General features: G+C 39.1%; 1 protein-coding gene across 5 annotated transcripts in view; it reads right to left on the bottom strand.

Annotated features, from left to right (window-relative positions):
* FRAS1 (Fraser extracellular matrix complex subunit 1) overlaps window positions 1-19,582 on the bottom strand; it is a 404,790-nt gene that overhangs the window by 100,893 nt on the left and 284,315 nt on the right. For all 5 annotated transcript variants that reach the window (XM_032400603.1, XM_032400602.1, XM_032400606.1 and 2 more), the window contains exons 32-35: window positions 17,633-17,749; window positions 9,937-10,051; window positions 7,297-7,434; window positions 4,714-4,746 (exon numbers count right to left, since the gene is read on the bottom strand). In XM_032400603.1, coding sequence (XP_032256494.1) covers window positions 4,714-4,746; window positions 7,297-7,434; window positions 9,937-10,051; window positions 17,633-17,749 — 403 coding nt within the window. The remainder of the gene's footprint in view (window positions 1-4,713; window positions 4,747-7,296; window positions 7,435-9,936; window positions 10,052-17,632; window positions 17,750-19,582) is intronic.

The raw sequence follows: 19,582 nt of genomic DNA, 5'->3' as shown, positions 1-19,582 counted from the left end.
AATTAAAATTCCCAAAATCTGGAATACTGACAACACCAAATGCTGGTGAGGATGTGGAGCAAAAGGAACTCTCATACATTGCTGGTGGGAATGCAAAATGGTACAGCCCTTTTGGAAGACAGCTTGGCTTTTTTTTTTAAAAAAACTAAATATACTCTTATCATATGATACAGCAATTGCACTCTTTGGTATTTACCCAAAGGAGTTGAAAACTTAGGTCCACATAAAACCTGCACACAGATGTTTATAACAGCTTTATTTACAATTGCTAAAACTTGGAAGCAACCAAAATGTCCTTTAGTAAATGAATGGATAAAATAAACTGTGGTACTTCTAGACAATGGAATGTTATTCAGCACTAAAAAGAAATGAGCTACTAAGCCATGAAAAGATACAGAAGAACCCTAAATGCATATTGCTAAGTGAAATAAGCCTATCTGAAAAGACTCCATACTATATGACTCTTACTCTATGACATTCTGGAAAAGACAAAACTATGGAAGACAATAAAAAGAATAGTGGCTGCCAAAGGTGGGAAGTGGGGCTAGGAGAAGAATAGGTAGAACAGGGAGGATTTTTAGGATAGTGAAAATACTCTATGATATTATAATGATGGATAAATGTCATTATCCACTGGTCAAAACCCATAGAATGTACAACACCAAGAATGAACCCTAGAGTAAACTACAGACTTTGGTTGATTATGACATGTCAGTGTAGGTTCATCCTTAGTAAAAAATGTACCATTCTGGTGAGTGATGTTGACAAGGGGAGAAGCTATGCTATGCACGTATGCGTGTGTGGGGGCAGGGTAAATGGGGAAATCTCTGTACCTTACTCTCAATTTTTTTGTAAACCTGAAAGTGCTCTAAAAAAATTAAATCTTTAAAACAATTTTTAAAAAAAATTCACTCAACAACAAAAAAAAAAAAAAGAAAAGAAAAGAAAAAGAAAGAGAAAGAAAGAAACCTCAGGCAGAAATAAGATAAATTAATTTGAGGTCAGCCCAACATCTATTTCCTCTACCCTATATAATAGGTTCAAGGATCATTTAACTTAAAGTCCCGGAGAAGTTAATAGTTAACCCCTTCACCTATTCAAGCTTTCAGGTAAAAGTTGAGGCTTGGAAACCAAACAGGCACTATTATGACACTTGTTTTTCACGACCAACACATATACAGACCAGACTAAATTAAATATCCCACGCTCCATGTCAGAAACTTGTATTCAAATCTTGGCTCTACTGTTTACCAGGACTAGAAATTTGGGCAGATTACTTACTCTAATGACCCTTAATTTCCCCAGCTTTAAAATGCTAAAAATAATACCCATCCTTACAGTCTTGTTACAAGGATTAAATAAGACAATTTGTACTGCAAATTGCTTTGTAAAATGTAAAATACTATGTAATCTGTTGTATATTATTACTGATTGTATGAATTAACTAGAAGTCTATCACTGGAGATGAGCTGATACTGGGTTCACATCAATAATAATACAACACTCGAAAAAGAAATAATAAGGCATCCAAATTGGAAAGGAAGAAGTAAAACTGTCACTATTTGCAGACAACATATTATATACAGAAAACCCTAGATGTCACCAAAAACTATTAGAACAAATTTAGTAAAGTTGTAGGATACAAAATCATACAAAATCTGTTGCATTTCCATACCCCAATAATAAGCTCTTAAAGATGTTAAGAAAATAATCCCATTTACAACTGCATCAAAAAAAATGAAATACCTAGGAATAAATTTAACCAAGGAGGTGAAGGACCTGTGCTTAGAACTATAAGATACTGATGAAAGAAATCAAAGAAGACACAAATAAATCTAAAAATATTCCATGCTCATGGATTAGAAGAATTAATATTGTCAAAATGTCCATAACAACCAATGCAATCTACACATTCTACACAATCCCATCAAATTTCCAACGGCATTTTTCACAGAAGTAGGACAAATGATTCTAATTTTGTATGAAACTACAAAAGACCCAGAAAAGATAAAGCAATCGTGAGAAAGAAGAATAAAGCTGGAGGCATCATGCTCTCTCATTCCAAACTGTATTACAAAGCTATAGTAATCAAAACAGCATAATATTAGCATAAAAACAGATCAATAGAGATCAATAGAGAGCCCAGAAATAAACACACACACATATATATATAGTCAATTAATTAACGACAAAGGAGCCAAGAATATACAATGGAGAAAGAACAGTGTCTTCAATACATGGTGTTGAGAAAACCGGACAGCCACATGCAAATGAAGGCAACGGTACCATTATCTTACACTACACACAAAAAATAACTCAAAATGGATTAAATACTTGAATATAAGACCTGAAACCATAAAACTCCTAGAAGAAAACAAAGGTGGAAGCTCCTTGATATCAGCCTTGGGGATGTTTTTTTTGGATTTGAAACCAAAAGCAAAAATAAACAAGTGGGACTACATCACACTAAAAAGTTTTGCACAGCAAAGAAAACCATCAACAAAATGAAAAGGCAAACTACCAAATGGGGGGAAATATTTGCAAATTATGTATCTGATAAAGTTAATATCCAAAATATATAAAGAACTCATACAACTCGATAGCAAAAAACTCAAACAATCCAATTAAAAAATGAGCAGGAGATCTGAATAATCATTTTTCTAAAGAAGACATACAGATGGCCAACAGGTACATGAGAAGATGCTTAACATCACTAATCATCAGGGAAATGCAAACCAAAACCACAATGAGATATCACTTCACACCTGGACAAAGAAACAAAGGGACAAGAAAAAACAAGTGTTGGCTAGGGTGTGGAGAAAAGAGAACCCTTGGGCACTGTTGGAGGGAATATAAACTAGTACAGCCTCTATAGAAAATAGTATGAAGGTTCCACAAAAAATTAAAAACAGATATACTACATGATCCAGCAATTCCTCTTCTAGGTTATCCAAAGAAAATGAACACACATTGGGAGCCTGGGTGGCTCAGTCAGTTAAGCATCTGCCTTCAGCTCAGGTCATGATCCCAGGGTCCTGGGATTGAGTCCTACGTCGGGCTCACTGCTCAGTGGGGAGCCTGCTTCTCCCTCTCTTTCTGCCCCTCCCCCACCCCCCCGGCAGTGCTCTCTCTCTCAAATAAATAAATAAATTCTTAAAAAAAAGAAAGAAAAATGAAAACGAAAACTCTAATTTGAAAAGATATATGCACCCCCATGTTTATTGAAGCATTATTGACAATAACCATGACATGGAAGCAACCTAAGTGTCCATCGACAAATGAACAGATAATGAAATATTACTCAGTGATAAAAAAGAAGAAAATCTTGCCATTTGTAATGACACGCATGGACCTTGAGGGCATTATGCTAAATGAAACAGGTCAGACAGAAAAAGCAAATACCATATGATCTCATTGATTTGTGGGATCTAAAATAAACAAACAAGCAAACAAACAAAAAACCCAAGCTCAGAACTACAGAGGACAACAGATTGGTGGTTGTCAGAGGTGGGGTGGGGGTGGGGGGGTCTGAAATGGGTGAAGGGAGCCAAAAGATACAAACTTCTAGTTATAACTAAGTCATAGTGATGTAATGTACAGCATGGCAACTATAGTTAATAATATAGTATTGCATTAGGGAGACAGTAAATGTAAAAGTGGTAAGAAAAAATAATTTGTAACTATATATGGTGACTGATGGTAACTAGACTTATTGTTGTGATTATTTTGCACTACACACAAATACTGAATCATTATGTTGTACACCTGAAACTAATAAGATGTTATATGTCAAATTTGTTATATGTCAGATGTCAATTTCATCTCAATTAAAAAAAAAAACCAATGACACAACAATGAAATTTATTGTTGATTCAAGTGTGATTCTTAATCCTCAGAGAAGGAGAGAAGATCTGGGAGTTTGAGGGAGATGACTTTCTCTCCAACCAAAATTTATCCTACATGAAATATAACAGGACATAAGGGTGGCTGATTCCAATGGAACAGTCAACCCCAGCTAATCAGCAGTTTAAGGATGCTGTTTACAGCCAGCCATAGACCTAAACAAGAAAGCTTGTCCCTCTGTTGTCCCACAGGGGTGCCAGGTCTGACTGTGCTTCTGCCCCCTGGCACTCAGCTTCTACGGCACTGTGAACTAAAGCTGGGATGCTGGGGTCTTCCACACACAGCTTTCATTTCTCTCCAGTAGCAAGGCATTCAAGGAAAGGCTCACTTCAAGACTCTATACAACCACGATCCATTAGCTGAGTGTCACATAGGAATGACGGTGCCAATCATTGTTCTGGGAGCTTTATATATGTACGATTATTAGTTATTATCCCAACTGATGAGTGAGGCAGGCCGGCATAGAGAGGTTAAGAAACTTTCTCAGAGCAGGCTGACCCCCGGGGCAGTCTGGATCCAAAGGCTAAGATCTTAACCACTATTACCTTTTTTTCATAGATATTGGGACTGTTTGAAATGGGGCTTAACACTAATCTTTGGAATACTTGATGGCTTATTTTTTTCTATGAATACAAAGTTAAGCTATTACTACTTAACTAGTCATGTGACTATTTCAGAAAAGCTTGTCTTATATAACTTTTAAGCAGTTCTTAGAAAATAGTGCAAGCAATGATGAAGGGAACAAAAAGCAAGGACTAATAAGGAAAGGAAATTTTCATTTTCTAATAAAATTGCTATTAAAGTCTTTACCTGTGAAGTGAAATTTCACCGATTCTGGGAGACCTGAAATAGAAAAGAGAAAATCAACATACTGGTAAGCATTCTGGGGTCAGAAATAGATGGAGAAGTTACAGAATATGGGGCAGAGGTTAGAAAAGTAAAGGATGTTTTCATCTAAATTACTATGGTTTAAGGAAAGATCACCAGGTCTCTTGTTAATGTTATATTGAATTTAATGGTGCCAGCACTAATTTTAAGTAACAAAAAGAACCGCAGAGTAGAATAATTTTATATCCCAGTAGTTAGAATGATTTATAATACATTCATTCAGATCCCATTTTATCAGTACATAAAATCCTACAAATCGGTGAATGTGGGTGATGTCGTATATCACTGACAGGCTCTCTGGTAGGTCAATTCCATTGTAGAATTGAGTGATGCCTGGGACATTGATTTACGCACTGTAACGATGTGAGATTTATCTCACGGCATTTATCCCATAGATTATACAGGACAGGACTCTGCTCTCTCTAAAAAGGCTCTAGGAACTTAGGCGAGTATAATAGATACGGAAATAACTTCAGCCATGGCTGACATGTTTTCTTTCCCTCTAATCCCAGGATATCCTGAGTTTCTTTGTAAAGTAGGTCTTTTAAAGTAGGGGTTAGAGAACCATGAACATTTTCATGGGCTATTAGTTACCCAGTTACCAAACACTGGGGATCCTCCTTAGAGAGGAGGCCTACACACACATTTCGATATTTTCAAAGAAGAGCTCATCATTTTCTGGACAATTGCATTTATATATATAATGGAAAATATTACTTTAAATGTTTTCTATAATTTAAGATGTAACTCTAAAATTATTTAACCTAGGGGCGTCTGGGTAGCTCAGTCGTTGAGAGTCTGCCTTCGGCTCAGGCCATGATCCCAGGGTCCTGGGATTGAGCCCTGCATCGGGCTCCCTGCTCCGCAGGAAGCCTGCTTCTCCCTCTCCCGCTGCCCATGCTTGTGTTCCCTCTCTCGCTGTGTCTCTCTCTGTCAAATAAATAAATAAAATCTTAAAAAAAAAAAATTATTTAACCCATGTTCAACTTACCATAAGAAATCACCAGCTGTTCTGTATGAATAAAGCTACTATATAAAAATAATATTCCATATAATGTTATGTGGTACGTACATCGTAAAGATCATAAGGAAACAGGCTTCAAGATTTATAGAATCATTCCAAGGCACATAAGTATTTAGGTGTAGGGACTCAAAACTCCTGCATTCCAGTCAGCAGCTTTGATTACTGGGTCAAGGGGAGAGATAAGGGGTAGCAAAGATTAACTATCGTGGCTTAGTGGAAGGCCACAAAATGGCTCGAATTAGAAATCCAGTTATTCGGGACACCTGGGTGGCTCAGTTGGTTGAGTGGCTTTCAGATGGAGAAAGTCTGAGTGTCTCCCTTCGGATCAGGTCATGATCCCAGGGTCCTGGGATCAAGCCCAGATTGGCTCCCTGCTCAGCAGGGAGCCTGCTTCTCCCTCTGCCTGCCACTCCCCCTGCTTGTGCACTGTCTCTGACAAATAATAAATAAAATCTTAAAAAGAAAAAAAAAAAAGAAATCCAGTTATTCTTTTGTTCAGTCTTCTCTTTCTTTAAAAAAGGTGGCTTTTGTCAAATCCTGGCCCAACAGGCTGCATTCTCCATTTCTGTGCGGGACCTTCCCTGTGGTAGTGCGGGATGCTTCTCACTAGATTCCCCTCACCCACAGCCCTGGCCTCCTCCTCAAATCCGCCCACATCACTGCAGTCAAAGAGTTCTTTATGAAAGGCCATCTCCCCAGATCTTAAAACCTCCACTGGGTTCCTATTGTTCTCAGGATAAAGATCCAAATCCTGACAGGCTTACAGGGCCCCTGAGGTCTGGCCTCTATCTCTTCCTCCAGGCTCATCTCTGTTCTGCTCAACGTTCTACATTCCAGACATGGACTTTTTTTTTTTTAATCCCCAGAATGTCACGTTTTCTCCCTCCTCAGGGCCTCTGCCCATGGGCTGTGTGCCCTTCCTTGGGAATTGTTCTCCCAAGTATCCCAAGTATCCCAAGAGGCACATTTAGGCTGATTAGCATCTACCCATCCCTCCACTGTCAATACCTCCCTGGGGCAGCCTCCATTGAACCCTTAGTCTCGGGCAGTCTTGTTACTTCTAATTCCACCACTGAACAATTTTCTTTCTCTCCAGAGCTCTTCTCTTAGTCTACAATTAAACACTCATTACTGGGATTATTTCTCAAACTCTGTCTCCATACCTAGGTCCCAAAACTCACCAAGAACAGGATTCATGCCTCTTTTTGTTCACCACTATAATCTCCAAGACCTCAGAGCCAGATAGGAGGCACAAAATAAAGATTTATTGAAAGCATGCCTGCATGCATGAATAAATGAAAAAAAAAAATTATGAACTGAGCCCAAACCACATATTGGTCCACAAGTCTCAAGCGATTTTCAACAGGATATAAAGCACTGTCACTAAACTGTCCAGGACAACGGGAAGAGTTAGGGAGAACCTGCCATGAGGATCCCCAGAGAGCAATCTGGGTGCCTCAAAATAGAGAAGAAGGCATTACCAGCGAAGGAGAAGGCCATGATCTCCTGGAGGTGGGGAGCTGCAGGGGGAGGACGGTACATGATTTTGCCCTGGTTAATATCTTCCTGTGTGAAATACTGGATGGGAGAGTGAGGCTGGTCCCTGTGTTCGATGATTCCTGGGGAGGAAGAGACTCAGCATCAGCATCAACAGTAATTCTGATGGTTGACCGAATGACCGGGGCCATAAACCTGCCTTTCCCACTGGTGGGAGTCTTTTATCCTTCAAGAACAATTGCTCTCTGGTTTCTCTTATCATACCATTCTCCATTCATTCAAGAAAAAGGCAAATCTGAAACCCAAACAGACTTTAATAGGATCTTTTAAAAAATGTTCAATTGAATTATAGTTGACAGACAATATGATATTAGTTTCAGGTGTACAACTTAGTGATTTGACAGTTGTATACATTATGAAATGCTCCCCACAATAAGTATAGTTACCATCTGTCACCATACAAATTTATCACAGTATTATTGACTAGATTCCTTATGCTGTTTTTTTCATCCTTGTGACTTATTTATTCTATAACTGGAAGTTTGTACCTCTTAATCCCCTTCACCTATTTTGCCCATCCCCCAACCTACCACCCCTCTGGCAACTACTAGTTTATTCTTTGTATTTATGAGTCTGTTTTTGTGTGTTTGTTCATTTGTTTTATTTTGTAGATTCACATATAAATGAAAGCATATGGTATTTGTCTTTCTCCATCTGACTTATTTCACTTAGTATAATATCCTCCAGGTCCAATTCATGTTGTCACGAATGGCAAGATTTCATTCTTTTATGGTTGACTAACATCCCAGTGCATAAATACACCACATCTTCTTTATTCGTTCATCTACTGATAGACACTGAGGTTGCTTCCCTATCTTGGCTATTGTAAGTAATGCTGCAATAATTATAAAGTTGCGTATGTCTTTTTGAATTACTATTTTTGCTTTCTTTGGGTAAATACCCAGTTATTCGATCATATAGTAGTTCTATTTTTAATTTTTTTGAGAAACCTCCATACTGTTTTTCACAGTGACTGCACCAGTTTATATTCCTGCCAACAGTGCACAAAGGTTCTCTTTTCCCCACATCTTCGCCAACACTTGTAATGTCTTGCCTTTTTGATACTAGCCATTCTGGCTGGTGCGAGGTAATATCTCATTCTGGTTTCGATTTTCATTTTCCTGACGATGAGTGATGTTGAGCCTCTTTTCATGTGTTAAACCCAAATAGATTTTTGACTAGAAGTCATTGACTATAATCAATAGTAAGACACAAACTACTACCCCTAATATAACTTAGACTAGGTAATTCTCTACAAGTCATAGACACTTTACCATAATTATGAGATTCTTTCAATTGAGTTTAAGTTCAAAGGTCAAGGTTGCTGAGAAAATGACATAGACTGGGCTCCTGGTGAGGCTATAATGAGAGTTTTCTCAATTTACCCTTTCCTTCAGAAACTCCTCAGTCTCTGATAATCTTTGGCAATAGTAACATGGATCATGATTATTATAAGAATTGGATTTGCAATGATAACTCTGTGATAAATGCTTTAGAGGCTGCAAATTTACCTATCATTTCTAAATTCTGTAGGTACAGAAATAATGCTCTCATCATCTTTCATGTCCTATCAACTCTTTCAAAGAAGGACACATGTGAGAGTTGGTGTTGAACCAATTCAGGTTCTGAGGGGCTGAGAGACCTATAGTCATTCTCCAGAAGACAGCCCAGGCTGCTGGACGAAGAGAACTCCACCTCTACCCTGGCTATGTAAGGAGAACGGCTCTTGCTGTGACTTAGCAGATTTAGAAAAAGGGAAGGATGACTTTCAGGTGTTTAATTTCTCTGGACTTTATCAAAAGGGTAATATAATTTAATTTTTAGACATTTATTTCTCCTGGGGGATTTGATCGTGTGAAAGGCTTACATCCAGGGCAATGGTTGGTGTTGGGAGGGCAGCCTCAGATTCAGGAGCAGAACCGTCTTAATAGAAGCTAATCTCCTTTCCATGAGGGATAGCCACACCTCTGTTAGGGATAGGCTTATTAGTTAAGCCCAAAGTTCAGCTATCTAAAGGATGAAGACTGATGGCAGAGGCCCACCTCTCCTCTCTGCTGACTGTGGTTTCACATTTTCATTTTTCCTCGGTGCAGGAGGAGTGACTTATCCAAAGGGGAAAGGAACAGAGTGTGTGTGGCTCAGCCCGTTCTGCACTCGCTGGCAGAGCTCCTAGTCCTGAGCACATGCTCATTCTCATTCTTGTCTGTTCACCTCTCATAACCTCACTAGGGCAGGGTCTGTCCCTACAGACTCTGTTTGTGTCTGTCCCGTTCTGCCTGTGCATGGGAGGGGCGGCTCAATCCAGTGAGTCAAGTTATATGCACACCATGTTCTCCAGCACAGCTCTGTCCTACCAAAGCTGACACACTCATCTCCATCTGTCTGACCACAGTGTCTCTTTCTCAATTGGTCCTAAATTCAGAACAGGGGAACAAAGGGTATGAATAATTCTTACTCCTTAAATCCTCAACAAGTACTTGCAGACAAAACTCCAGAGTCGGAAGATAGGTCAACAATTAGAAGACAATAGCACCACTCAAAAGATCATTTACTGCACATCTTACCTTGATTTGGATGCAGAGGTAAAGTGATATTGTATATAATCTTTCTGCTTGGCCTCTCAGAGTTTACAAAGGAGAGGGAATGAGGCTGAATCACAGTGAGGCCATCTTCCCGAGCCTAAACAACATTGAAGGAGGAAGAAGAACAAATAGTGTGATGAAAACAAAAGCCAGAGGCAAAAACAAACCTTATTAAAAAAGCAAAACAAAACAAAACAAAAACAAAAACCCCCCTCACTTTGGGCTTTTAAATTAGTTACAGCAAATTTTTTTCTGAAAGCTCAGAAGAAGGACCTGGTCTCTTGCACTGCAGATTTGTCTTGGCCTTAAGAACCTCACAGGGTCATAGAATCTTCTTCCAGTTTTCTTGTACTCTCCTCTCCCCTGCCCTCTGCCCCCAGGTTTGTGTTGGTGCATACTGTGGGCATCCCAGTATGATCACTTTTCCCTCGGGGGAACTCGCAGTGGTACACATTTGAACATGAGCCATCACAGTTGGCTGTCCTACTGTTCTGCTATGCACAGTGGGGTCACTACATCTCTGCTCCAATTTAATGGGCTAAGGTTGTATCTGGTAAGAAGCCCTCCCTAACCGCCATTAGCTTTGCTAATGGGAACTGTGATGTTTTCAAAGGGCCAAAGATGAACTCATCTCAAACACCAAAAGAGGCTCATCATTTGAATTCAGAGGTTTAAGAATTATTTATTAAAGCACATAAAACTAGTCCATGGTTTCTTTGTCTCCACTGTACTATTGAAAAGGACTAGATACTGCTTTTCTCTTCTAGCCCTCAGTATCCAATGAAGGGGTCAAGCAAAATTAATCAAAAGGCCAATGTGTCCATATTTTTTTACTGTCCATTCACTTGTATATAGCCATAACTCACCAACAGTGACAACACTCAAAGGGTGGGGGGATTTCGGATCCCATGACCAGGCATAACAGTGAGCTGGGGACAGCAGCAAAAACACAGAGTGGAGATGAGAAAAGGGAAAAGAAGTGTGGGCACAGGCCCCCTGCCTGGGTCACATATGCTGTTAACAAGACAGAACAAAAATATCCGGCTCATTGCAGGCTCTTCCTAAGTGACCCCTGAAGGGTTAGAGTTTGACACGCTCTCCCGCTCTTTGAAGCTCTGCTTTTTCAGAAGGAATTTCCCCATTTAGGAAAGGATTAAGTAGGGCTCAGTAATTCTCATGGAGAAGGGCGTGGTGTTCTTCCTTTTAACCGTGAAAAGATTGAAGGTTGCAGTTGCTTTGTAAGTGTCCTGAAGGCACACTTGTCCTGGGGAGAGACAGCATTTACAGGTTAGGACAACCCCCCTATTGTAAAGAGTCATATTTCAGGCTCAGGTCTGGAATGTAATGAGTAAGGAAAATAAGAATTACAAATAGCAGCTGGTCTCTCACCCTAAAATAAAACAAGTAAGGACAACAAATTAAAAATCTATGCCCTGTGGAAGGTGTTTATAGCCTACGCATGTGTGCACACACCTATAAATGTGTACATGTGCGGGCACAGCCACATGGACAGAAAAGTGCCAACTCAGTACTGCCACCTTTTCATCTCAAAGCCATCAGAGTATCTGAAAATTCTCAGGGTATTATGAGATATTTTTGAAAATCTAGATGCCCCTAAAATAATAAAGCAATAAGAAGAGGGAATGGACAGAGGAGCATGGATAAAGGGAAATATATGCCAGCCAAGATAACATATTTTATTATGGCATGTATTGACACTGTTTCCCTACTAATAGAAATAGGCACGAGGTAGGAACAGTAAGGACTTGATTCCCTGAAGAAAGCAATATTGAGTCTGACATATACCAAAGTTCAATCAATTTTAATATTGGCTATTTGGAATGTTCAATATTTATCAATTAAACATAGTAAGAAATGAAAGATTAAATTTCATAGAAATCATTATGGAAGACACTTTTTTATTAAAATATCTGTCAACAAACGAAAATTACAGAATAATGTTTGTCATAATAACCATGTTACCTCTGAATATATCTGGAATCCAATTGCTTCTCCCCACCGCCACTGCCACCACCCTGCCGGGAGCCACAATCTCACCTGATCACCAGGACGGCCTCCCAAATGCTCTCCTGCCCCTGACTACAGTCTACTTCAGCGCAACAGCCAGCCAGAAAAGGAGGTTCAACCTCTGTGGCCCAACGCCTAGTAATGGCTCTCCATTTCACCCAGAAAAAAACTGAAGTCCCTACAATGGCCCATGAGGACTTACAAGATCTGCCCCAACTCCTCCCTCTCCCCGCCTCCCTGCCCCCAACACACACACTTGGCACATCTGTGAGTTTGAGATTGCTCTCACATTCAATCCCTCTATTCCAGCCATAATGGCTTCCTTGCTGTTCCTTGAACATCTAAGCACACTCCCAACTGGATTTGTTCAAACACATGGTTCCCTGGGCCTGGAATGCTTTTCCTTCATGTATCTGCATGACTCTCTTCCTCACCTCCTACAAGTCTTTCTTTAAACATCATCGTTTTAATAAAGCTCAGCTCATTTACAACTACAATCTGGGTGCGTCTCCCCTCTCCCCTGCTGTTCCCACCACCACATTTCTGATCCCCTTGACCTTGATCTACTTTTTGTTTTACCGTAATACTTTTCACTCACATGCAATATATGAGTTATTTATTTGATTTATTACTTATTGTCTATTCCCTCCTGCCCCACCAAGAGAATGGAAACTTCATGAGAACATGGATTTTTGTTTGTTCATGGATGGATCCCAAGCACCTAGCACATGGAAGTGCTCAATAAAAATTTGTTGAGTGAATGAAAAATATCATTATGAACAGATTAAGCTAAGAAGTAAAATAATGAAAATACTTTTATAGCAACTTAATTAAAAAAATATTTTTCATCATCTTTCAATGTCTTCTAAAGAGGGGCAAACACTTCAACATGTAAGCCTTAGCAAAGTGTGTGTGTAACTTAAATCTTTAGAATCCCAGGTCAGGATTTATAAACAACATTATCATTTCAGCCTCCATTAAAAGAAAGACCACTTTCACCTGTTGACTGTCATATTACGAAAGCAGCAAAGCCCATGGCTGGCCTCAGAAATTAAACACACATGAAAAATAAGATGAGTAAAAGGGGGTTCTACAAGAAATCATCCTCTCACATAGTTTGGTTAGGACAACAAAATTAATTCACTCACATATTCATGTAGCAACTATTTAGTCAGAACCTACTCTGGGCAAGGTACCAAGCAAAGAGCTGTGGGAGATGCAAGATGAATCAGATATAGACTCTTTCCTCAAGGATTTCCAGTTTTTAGTAAGGGAAGTTCATAAATAACTCCAATGTAGAAACTGCTAAGCAGTGCGAAAGGCTCAGATAAAGCACAGTAGGAATTCCAAGGACAAAGAAACATTTCCAGAAATTGCAGATAATAATTTTATTAGTGTTTGAAAAGGTCTCAAGAAAAAACATGGACACATAAGTCCACAGCCATAAAACAAATACAGCATGCCCAGACTTGAGTCTATAGGACAAAAGAGATCAGCTGTTCCAACTGAATCCCTGCTAACCCCAATAAGAGTAGTTTTAAGAGAACTCTTCTTACAGCAATCACTCTGGAAACAAATGGAACTAGGAAGACTTATGCAAGGCCTTTCTCTCAAGTGGTGACCTTGGGCAACCCACCTCTGAGTACCACAACCATCTGAAAAAGGAAGTAATAAATATTCTTTCGCATTAAGAGATAAGAGAATTTATTTCCCCTTTAAGAGAAGAATTGGAAATATGATATTCAAAGTCTGTGTGTATACCCATATGATTAATATATTTGAATTTGAAGGTGATATAGTTTAGGGAATTATTAGCTGTTTGAAAGTAGGTCTGAAAATGATTCATTTAGTCAACAGATATTTACTAAGCAACTACTTTTATATGAGGCATTGTGTTAGATGCTAAGGAAGATACCAAGATTAATTAAAGATTTTGTCCTTAAGGCTCTTCTAAGTCAAATGGTGGATGATTACTTGGAAAACTGAGTTGATGTAAATCTATTAACTGATTTGCTGAATCTCACACTATGCTATGCTATTTATTGGTAAATATGCATGTTTACAGATCTCCTTGCCCAAATTTGATATATATCCTAAATGTATACATCTCACATGTTTATATATATATATACACACACCTTATAATATTATTCATATGTGTACACATCTTATACATGTATGTATGCACATAATTCTTATGGAACACTACAAAACAAAATCTAAGATACCATTTAGAGGATCGGATTGGATGAAGAAGAGCATTATAGAAAGGCCACAGAACAAATTTCCCTTTACGCAGGTATTTGTTTATGTTGCTTTTTACTCTATGCAATCTTCCTGGGGAATCTCAGGCCCGAGGATTAAATCACTACTTGCCATTAATGATTCTCAGAGGTTTATCTCCCACAGAGAATATCTACTGATCTTCTGCCAGCCCTTAATAGGCACACCCTTTATAAGTGCATCCCACTGAACTCATCATGGCCTCCACCTCTCCCCCTCCCTCTAGGGTCCCCATACATTCTCGATCTCAATGAATGGCATCTCAACATATTCAGAAACTGGGCTGTTTTACCCTCTTCCTATACCCAGTTGACCACTATGGCTCTAAATATCTTTTAATCTCTCCCCGCCCCCCCCTTTTTTTTTTACCATCTTAACCACTTTTAAGTGCAGAGTACAGTAGTGTTAACTATATACACATTGTTGTGGAACAGATGTCTAGAACTTTTTCATCTTACAAAACTGAAACTCTATATCCACTGAACAAAATTAACTCACCATTTCCCTCTCCCTACCTCGACCCCCCACCCCTGCAGGGGCAACTACCTTTCCACTTTCTGTTTCTAAAAGTGTTACTACTTTAGATCGCTCACATAAGTGGAATCACGCAGTATTTGTCCTTTCGTGACTGGCTTATTTCACTTAGGATAATATCCTTAAGGTTCATACATCCTGTAGCATGGCAGGATTTCCTTCTTCTTTAAGATTGAATACTATTCCGTTGTTGTATGTAACACAATTTCTTTATCTATTTATCACCTGAAGGACATTTAAGATGCTTCTGCCCCTCAGCCATGATGTATGACGCTGGATTATACATGGCTGTGCTAGTGTCGCTTCGAGATTTCACTAACTCCTAATCCTTATTGCCACTGCATGCGGTTCATGCTACCAACCCTTCTTGTTCTAGATGACTGTAACAGCCTATTTCTTGGCCTCCTTGTTCTCTGTCTGGACCCCATGTGGGGTGTTCTTTACACTACAGCCAGAATGATCTTCCTAAATTAAAAATCTGATCATGCCCCCTCTCTGCTATGAATCTTTCAGCATCCTACTTGCCCAAAAACATTCTTTCAGGACAAAACGGAAACTCTTCATCTTATCGGTAAGGTCCTCTATGATCTGACTCTCATTTCTTCTTTCTTTTTCACCTAGGGATTTACGCTCTGGCCAACTGAACTCTCTGTAATTCCTCAAACATGTCATGTTCTCCTGTGTCTCTCACTTCTTTCACCTGCTGCTCATCTGCCTGGAATGAATTTCTCTCTATTTGTAGTCTAGATAAATGGGGTTTCAAGTGTGGCGAGTAGAGCAGAAGCAACAGTATCACCTGGGAACTTGTTAGACATGCAAATTCTCAGCCCTTAGACCAGGTCTCCTAAATTAGAAAACCTGGGGTGGGCTCCAGCGATCTGTGATCTAACAAACCCTACAGGTGGTCCTAAGGCAGGCTGAAATTTGAGACTATGCTCTAGAGATAATTTACACTTCAACCAGCTCAGTTCACCTCCAAGAGGAAGCCTTCCATGACCTCCCCCATGCTCCACTGGCCTAGGTGTCTCCCTGTTTGCTTCCATATTGTGACTCTGCTTGCGTATCATATCATAGCACTCATCATGTATTGTCATTGCCTCCTTATTTGCTTGTTTTAGACTCTAAGTTGCTTGAGAACAGAGACTGTGTTTTGTAGTCACTGAATCTCCAATGTGTTTCACAGCACATGGGATAAATTAGTGTTTATTTGAATGACTGAATGACTGGAGAGGTGGACTCCTACCCTTAAACACATATATGGATATACCATATATGTATTTAGCATATACGTTCATAATGTTGTGTGCTTAGGTGAGTCCAAATCACTGAATAGAAAATGTGTTTTGTCACAGACTGCAAGTATATCCTATAGTAATGGCCGTGATTAATGTCAAAAGAAATACAAACTGTGTATATTTTAAGGAATAAAAGAGTGGGCTAATCACATTTTACAGTAAACTCACCTTTGTGATATCCTAAATTAGACAAGACAGATCTAATCTACAAACATGCAACCCGAGACCCTAAAAGTTAAGTAACTTGAGAAGTCTCTAGAGGTCCTCAACAACATAGTGGGAACAGTGCCATCTTCATTGGCTCCTGGCCCATTTTTTCCCTCTAAACTCAAAATAACACTGCATTAGCATTTGGCAAGAAATGTGTATGCACATTTTTCTTTACACTTTACAGAAAATTCTGATCCAAGTTCCTCCAGTCAAAATGATGAATTATAGACTTTATAGTGCTGCTGAATTATGATTTCTTTAAATTATGGTTTATGGTGGAAATGCCGATACCAGCTATTCATTAAAAACTTTCTGTTTCCCCCTGTATGTCTCTGTCATGCCCCAGACCCATAATTTCTAAAACTATAGCTGCTCTCTGTTGTGGCTCAGGGCTGATACACTACTTTGGAGTGTAATTATGTGGGCGCTAACTAAAATGTGAATCCTTAATGATTAATTTACAAGGTCTTATATCCTTGTGGCTCTGTCTAGAACAAGGGTTCTGGCTTTACATACCCCCTGGATATGGGGTTACAGTGGAGCTGCTAATTGTCTGAACTAAGCTTCATGTACTAATTTAGCTGTCACCTTACTTCAAACCTTTCCATGTGCCCACACTCCTTCCTACACAGCACTCAAGACCTTCTGTGATCTAGCTCACGAAACTCCACATCCTCACTACTCCTCCTCTGCCTCCCTAAGTTCTCCAGTCTTATTGATCTGTTTGCAATTTTCCCAACCATCACATTGTCTTTCATCTCTGTGCTGTTCTTACATCTGGTAGTGCCCTTCACCTTCACTTCTCCGTTCCTTCTGACCTGCCCGTCAAACTTTCACTTGGATAATTGGTACTTATTTCTTTGGATTCAGCAAAGGCATTACTTTCTCCAGGAAAGTTTTATAACAGAAAAACAAAAACAAAAGCTTCTCATAGGGCTTCTAAAACATAGAGTGACAATTTCTCCAGACAGGTGGGGCCAGAACTGACTGAACAATCATACCTAAATGGTATTGATTAAATAGACACAAGCTTGAAACTCCTTCCAACTACTCAAGGAGAAGCCCTGAGACCATCTGGAATGCTATAAAAAGGACAGAGGCAATGGATGGGAGGTTGCAGTGGATTCCACATAACCTTCCCTTCACTCTGGAATTTTAAATTTCTTTTTCAAGTCAAAGAGAAATGTGTTCTCAAGGCTGGTTATTATTGGCCCCAGAGTCCGCGCTCTGAGCCAGGCATTCACCAGATACGAAAGCAGGACACTCTATTAAACCCCAACAGCGTGCCTCCTCCAAGCAGAAACCACAAGCCCTCCCACCCAACTCACGGTCATATGGAGAGACGCTCCCCGAGAGAGTTTAGGCACCCCCGGTGTCTGTGGTAAGATCGCGATGTTGAATGTGCGGCTCTCCAGATGTGCATGGGCATCTGTGGCACTGGACACCTGAAAAGAAACGTCATACTGGTAAGCCTCTCATCCTCTGCTGGGCACAGCATGTTTGTGCATGTTTATTTTTTCCCCTTTAAACCATCTGTCTTTGAATTCTATGTGTTTTTGCATTATAATTTTCATTCTGCTCTTCATTTTAATGCTAATGCTTTCCTGATTATAAAAAAAAAACATGTAATCATTTTAGGCAGTTCTAAAAATGCACAGAAATACAAATAAATAAAAAATCTAGAATTTCACTAAGTAAAAATAGAAGTTATTAACATATTGATGCACTTCAGTTTAATCCATTTTCGATGCATCTGTGAAACTTGAGATACAAATAAGTGTTCTACATTTTTACCTAACATAATACTATGTTTTGTTATTTCATTAGTCTTGAAAACATGATTTTTGATAGCTACATATCTCATTATAAGCATATATAACACGTTATATATGTGATTTTTATTCTACTTCTTTAAACTTTACTCAGCACAGATACGTACACCTAGATTATAAATGACAAATCTCAGCCTCATCACTGTAAAATGAGATTAATAGGATTTACAATTAGAAGAGTCACAAAATCGACCTCTTCTTGCTTCAAAAATGCTGAAAAAGGATGCTTTGCTTATGCAGCTAGCTCCTCCCCTCCCTCAGTCCTTCTGAGCTGCCCCCTTAAACCGTCCCTCTCTCCATTGTATGCTCCACCTTAGGCTTGTTACAAGAGTTGCTAAGGCCTGTGTGGCCATATGTAGTTGCAATAATTCCATGACAGGGGGTGGGGTTCTGTCAATTCTGAGAAAAAAGCAGGAATGGCATCCTTTCTCTGTGTCTTCTCAAGTTATGCCCAACAGAAAAACTGTCTTCTCTATCCCAATCCCATCAGATGCTTGGAGATCAAGTTTCGGAATATCTACATGTTTTCATCAAGAAGACATTGTGTGTCATTATGAATAATTTAATAACAATAGCTATAATTCACTAACATCTATCAGGGGCTCAGCACCATACTACCTACTTTTCAAAAGTTATCTTACTTACCTACTTACAAAGTAGATATCATCTCCTATTTTAAAGACGAGGAAACTGAAGGTCAAAAAAGTGTCAAAAGGTGTCAAAGTTATAAAGTCAATAAGGGTCAGTATTTAACCAGGTTAGCAGGTTCATGATCTTCCTACTGACCAAGATGGCTCTATCTGGAAGCTTTAGAAACTTAGGAAAGGGGAATATATGCTCTATCTTTTGAAGAAAAAGAATGGAACGCTGTGTAGGTAGTGAAATGTGGACATATTACCAAGCAAGGGAATCATTTCTAGCTTCCTTAGTAAAGATACTGGTGTGAAATATGTTGGTCTTTTCATACCACATCCCCTAAGGCTGTTTCAATGTGATCTGAATATACCAAAGCCAGAGTTCCTTCCCATGCCCTAAATGATGCAAATGTACATGCTTTCTTCTCACTATGCCATGCTCTATTTTTTAATGCCACTTGCATTACATAAATCCCAAGTTTTATGAGCAAAGTAACAGATGGGATGCATTGATGGCTCATGACAGCACATCAGCATTAAAATAGAATTAAATCCATGCAACTCATTGTATTGCATTTTCTGCTTTAAAGAAAGAAAAGAGAAGGGAAGAAAGAGAAGAATCATTAGAACAGCATCTTTTTTAGTTTAAAATCCTTCAGGGACACTAAGATGATGAATGAGAGAAGTTGCAATTATTTATTTTAGCACATAGCTACAGTGTCTGTGTCATTTCAAATCAAAATATGAGGTAAGTCTATAAAACAATGAGACTTTAAAAACACACCGAAACTTTCACATCCAGGAGATCATA

The sequence above is a fragment of the Phoca vitulina genome, unplaced genomic scaffold, assembly GCF_004348235.1.
Source record: "Phoca vitulina isolate PV1807 unplaced genomic scaffold, GSC_HSeal_1.0 scaffold3, whole genome shotgun sequence".
Lineage (NCBI taxonomy): Eukaryota > Metazoa > Chordata > Mammalia > Carnivora > Phocidae > Phoca > Phoca vitulina.
The sequence above is the reverse complement of the archived record's forward strand: the minus strand, read 5'-3'. Positions and strand labels throughout refer to the sequence as shown.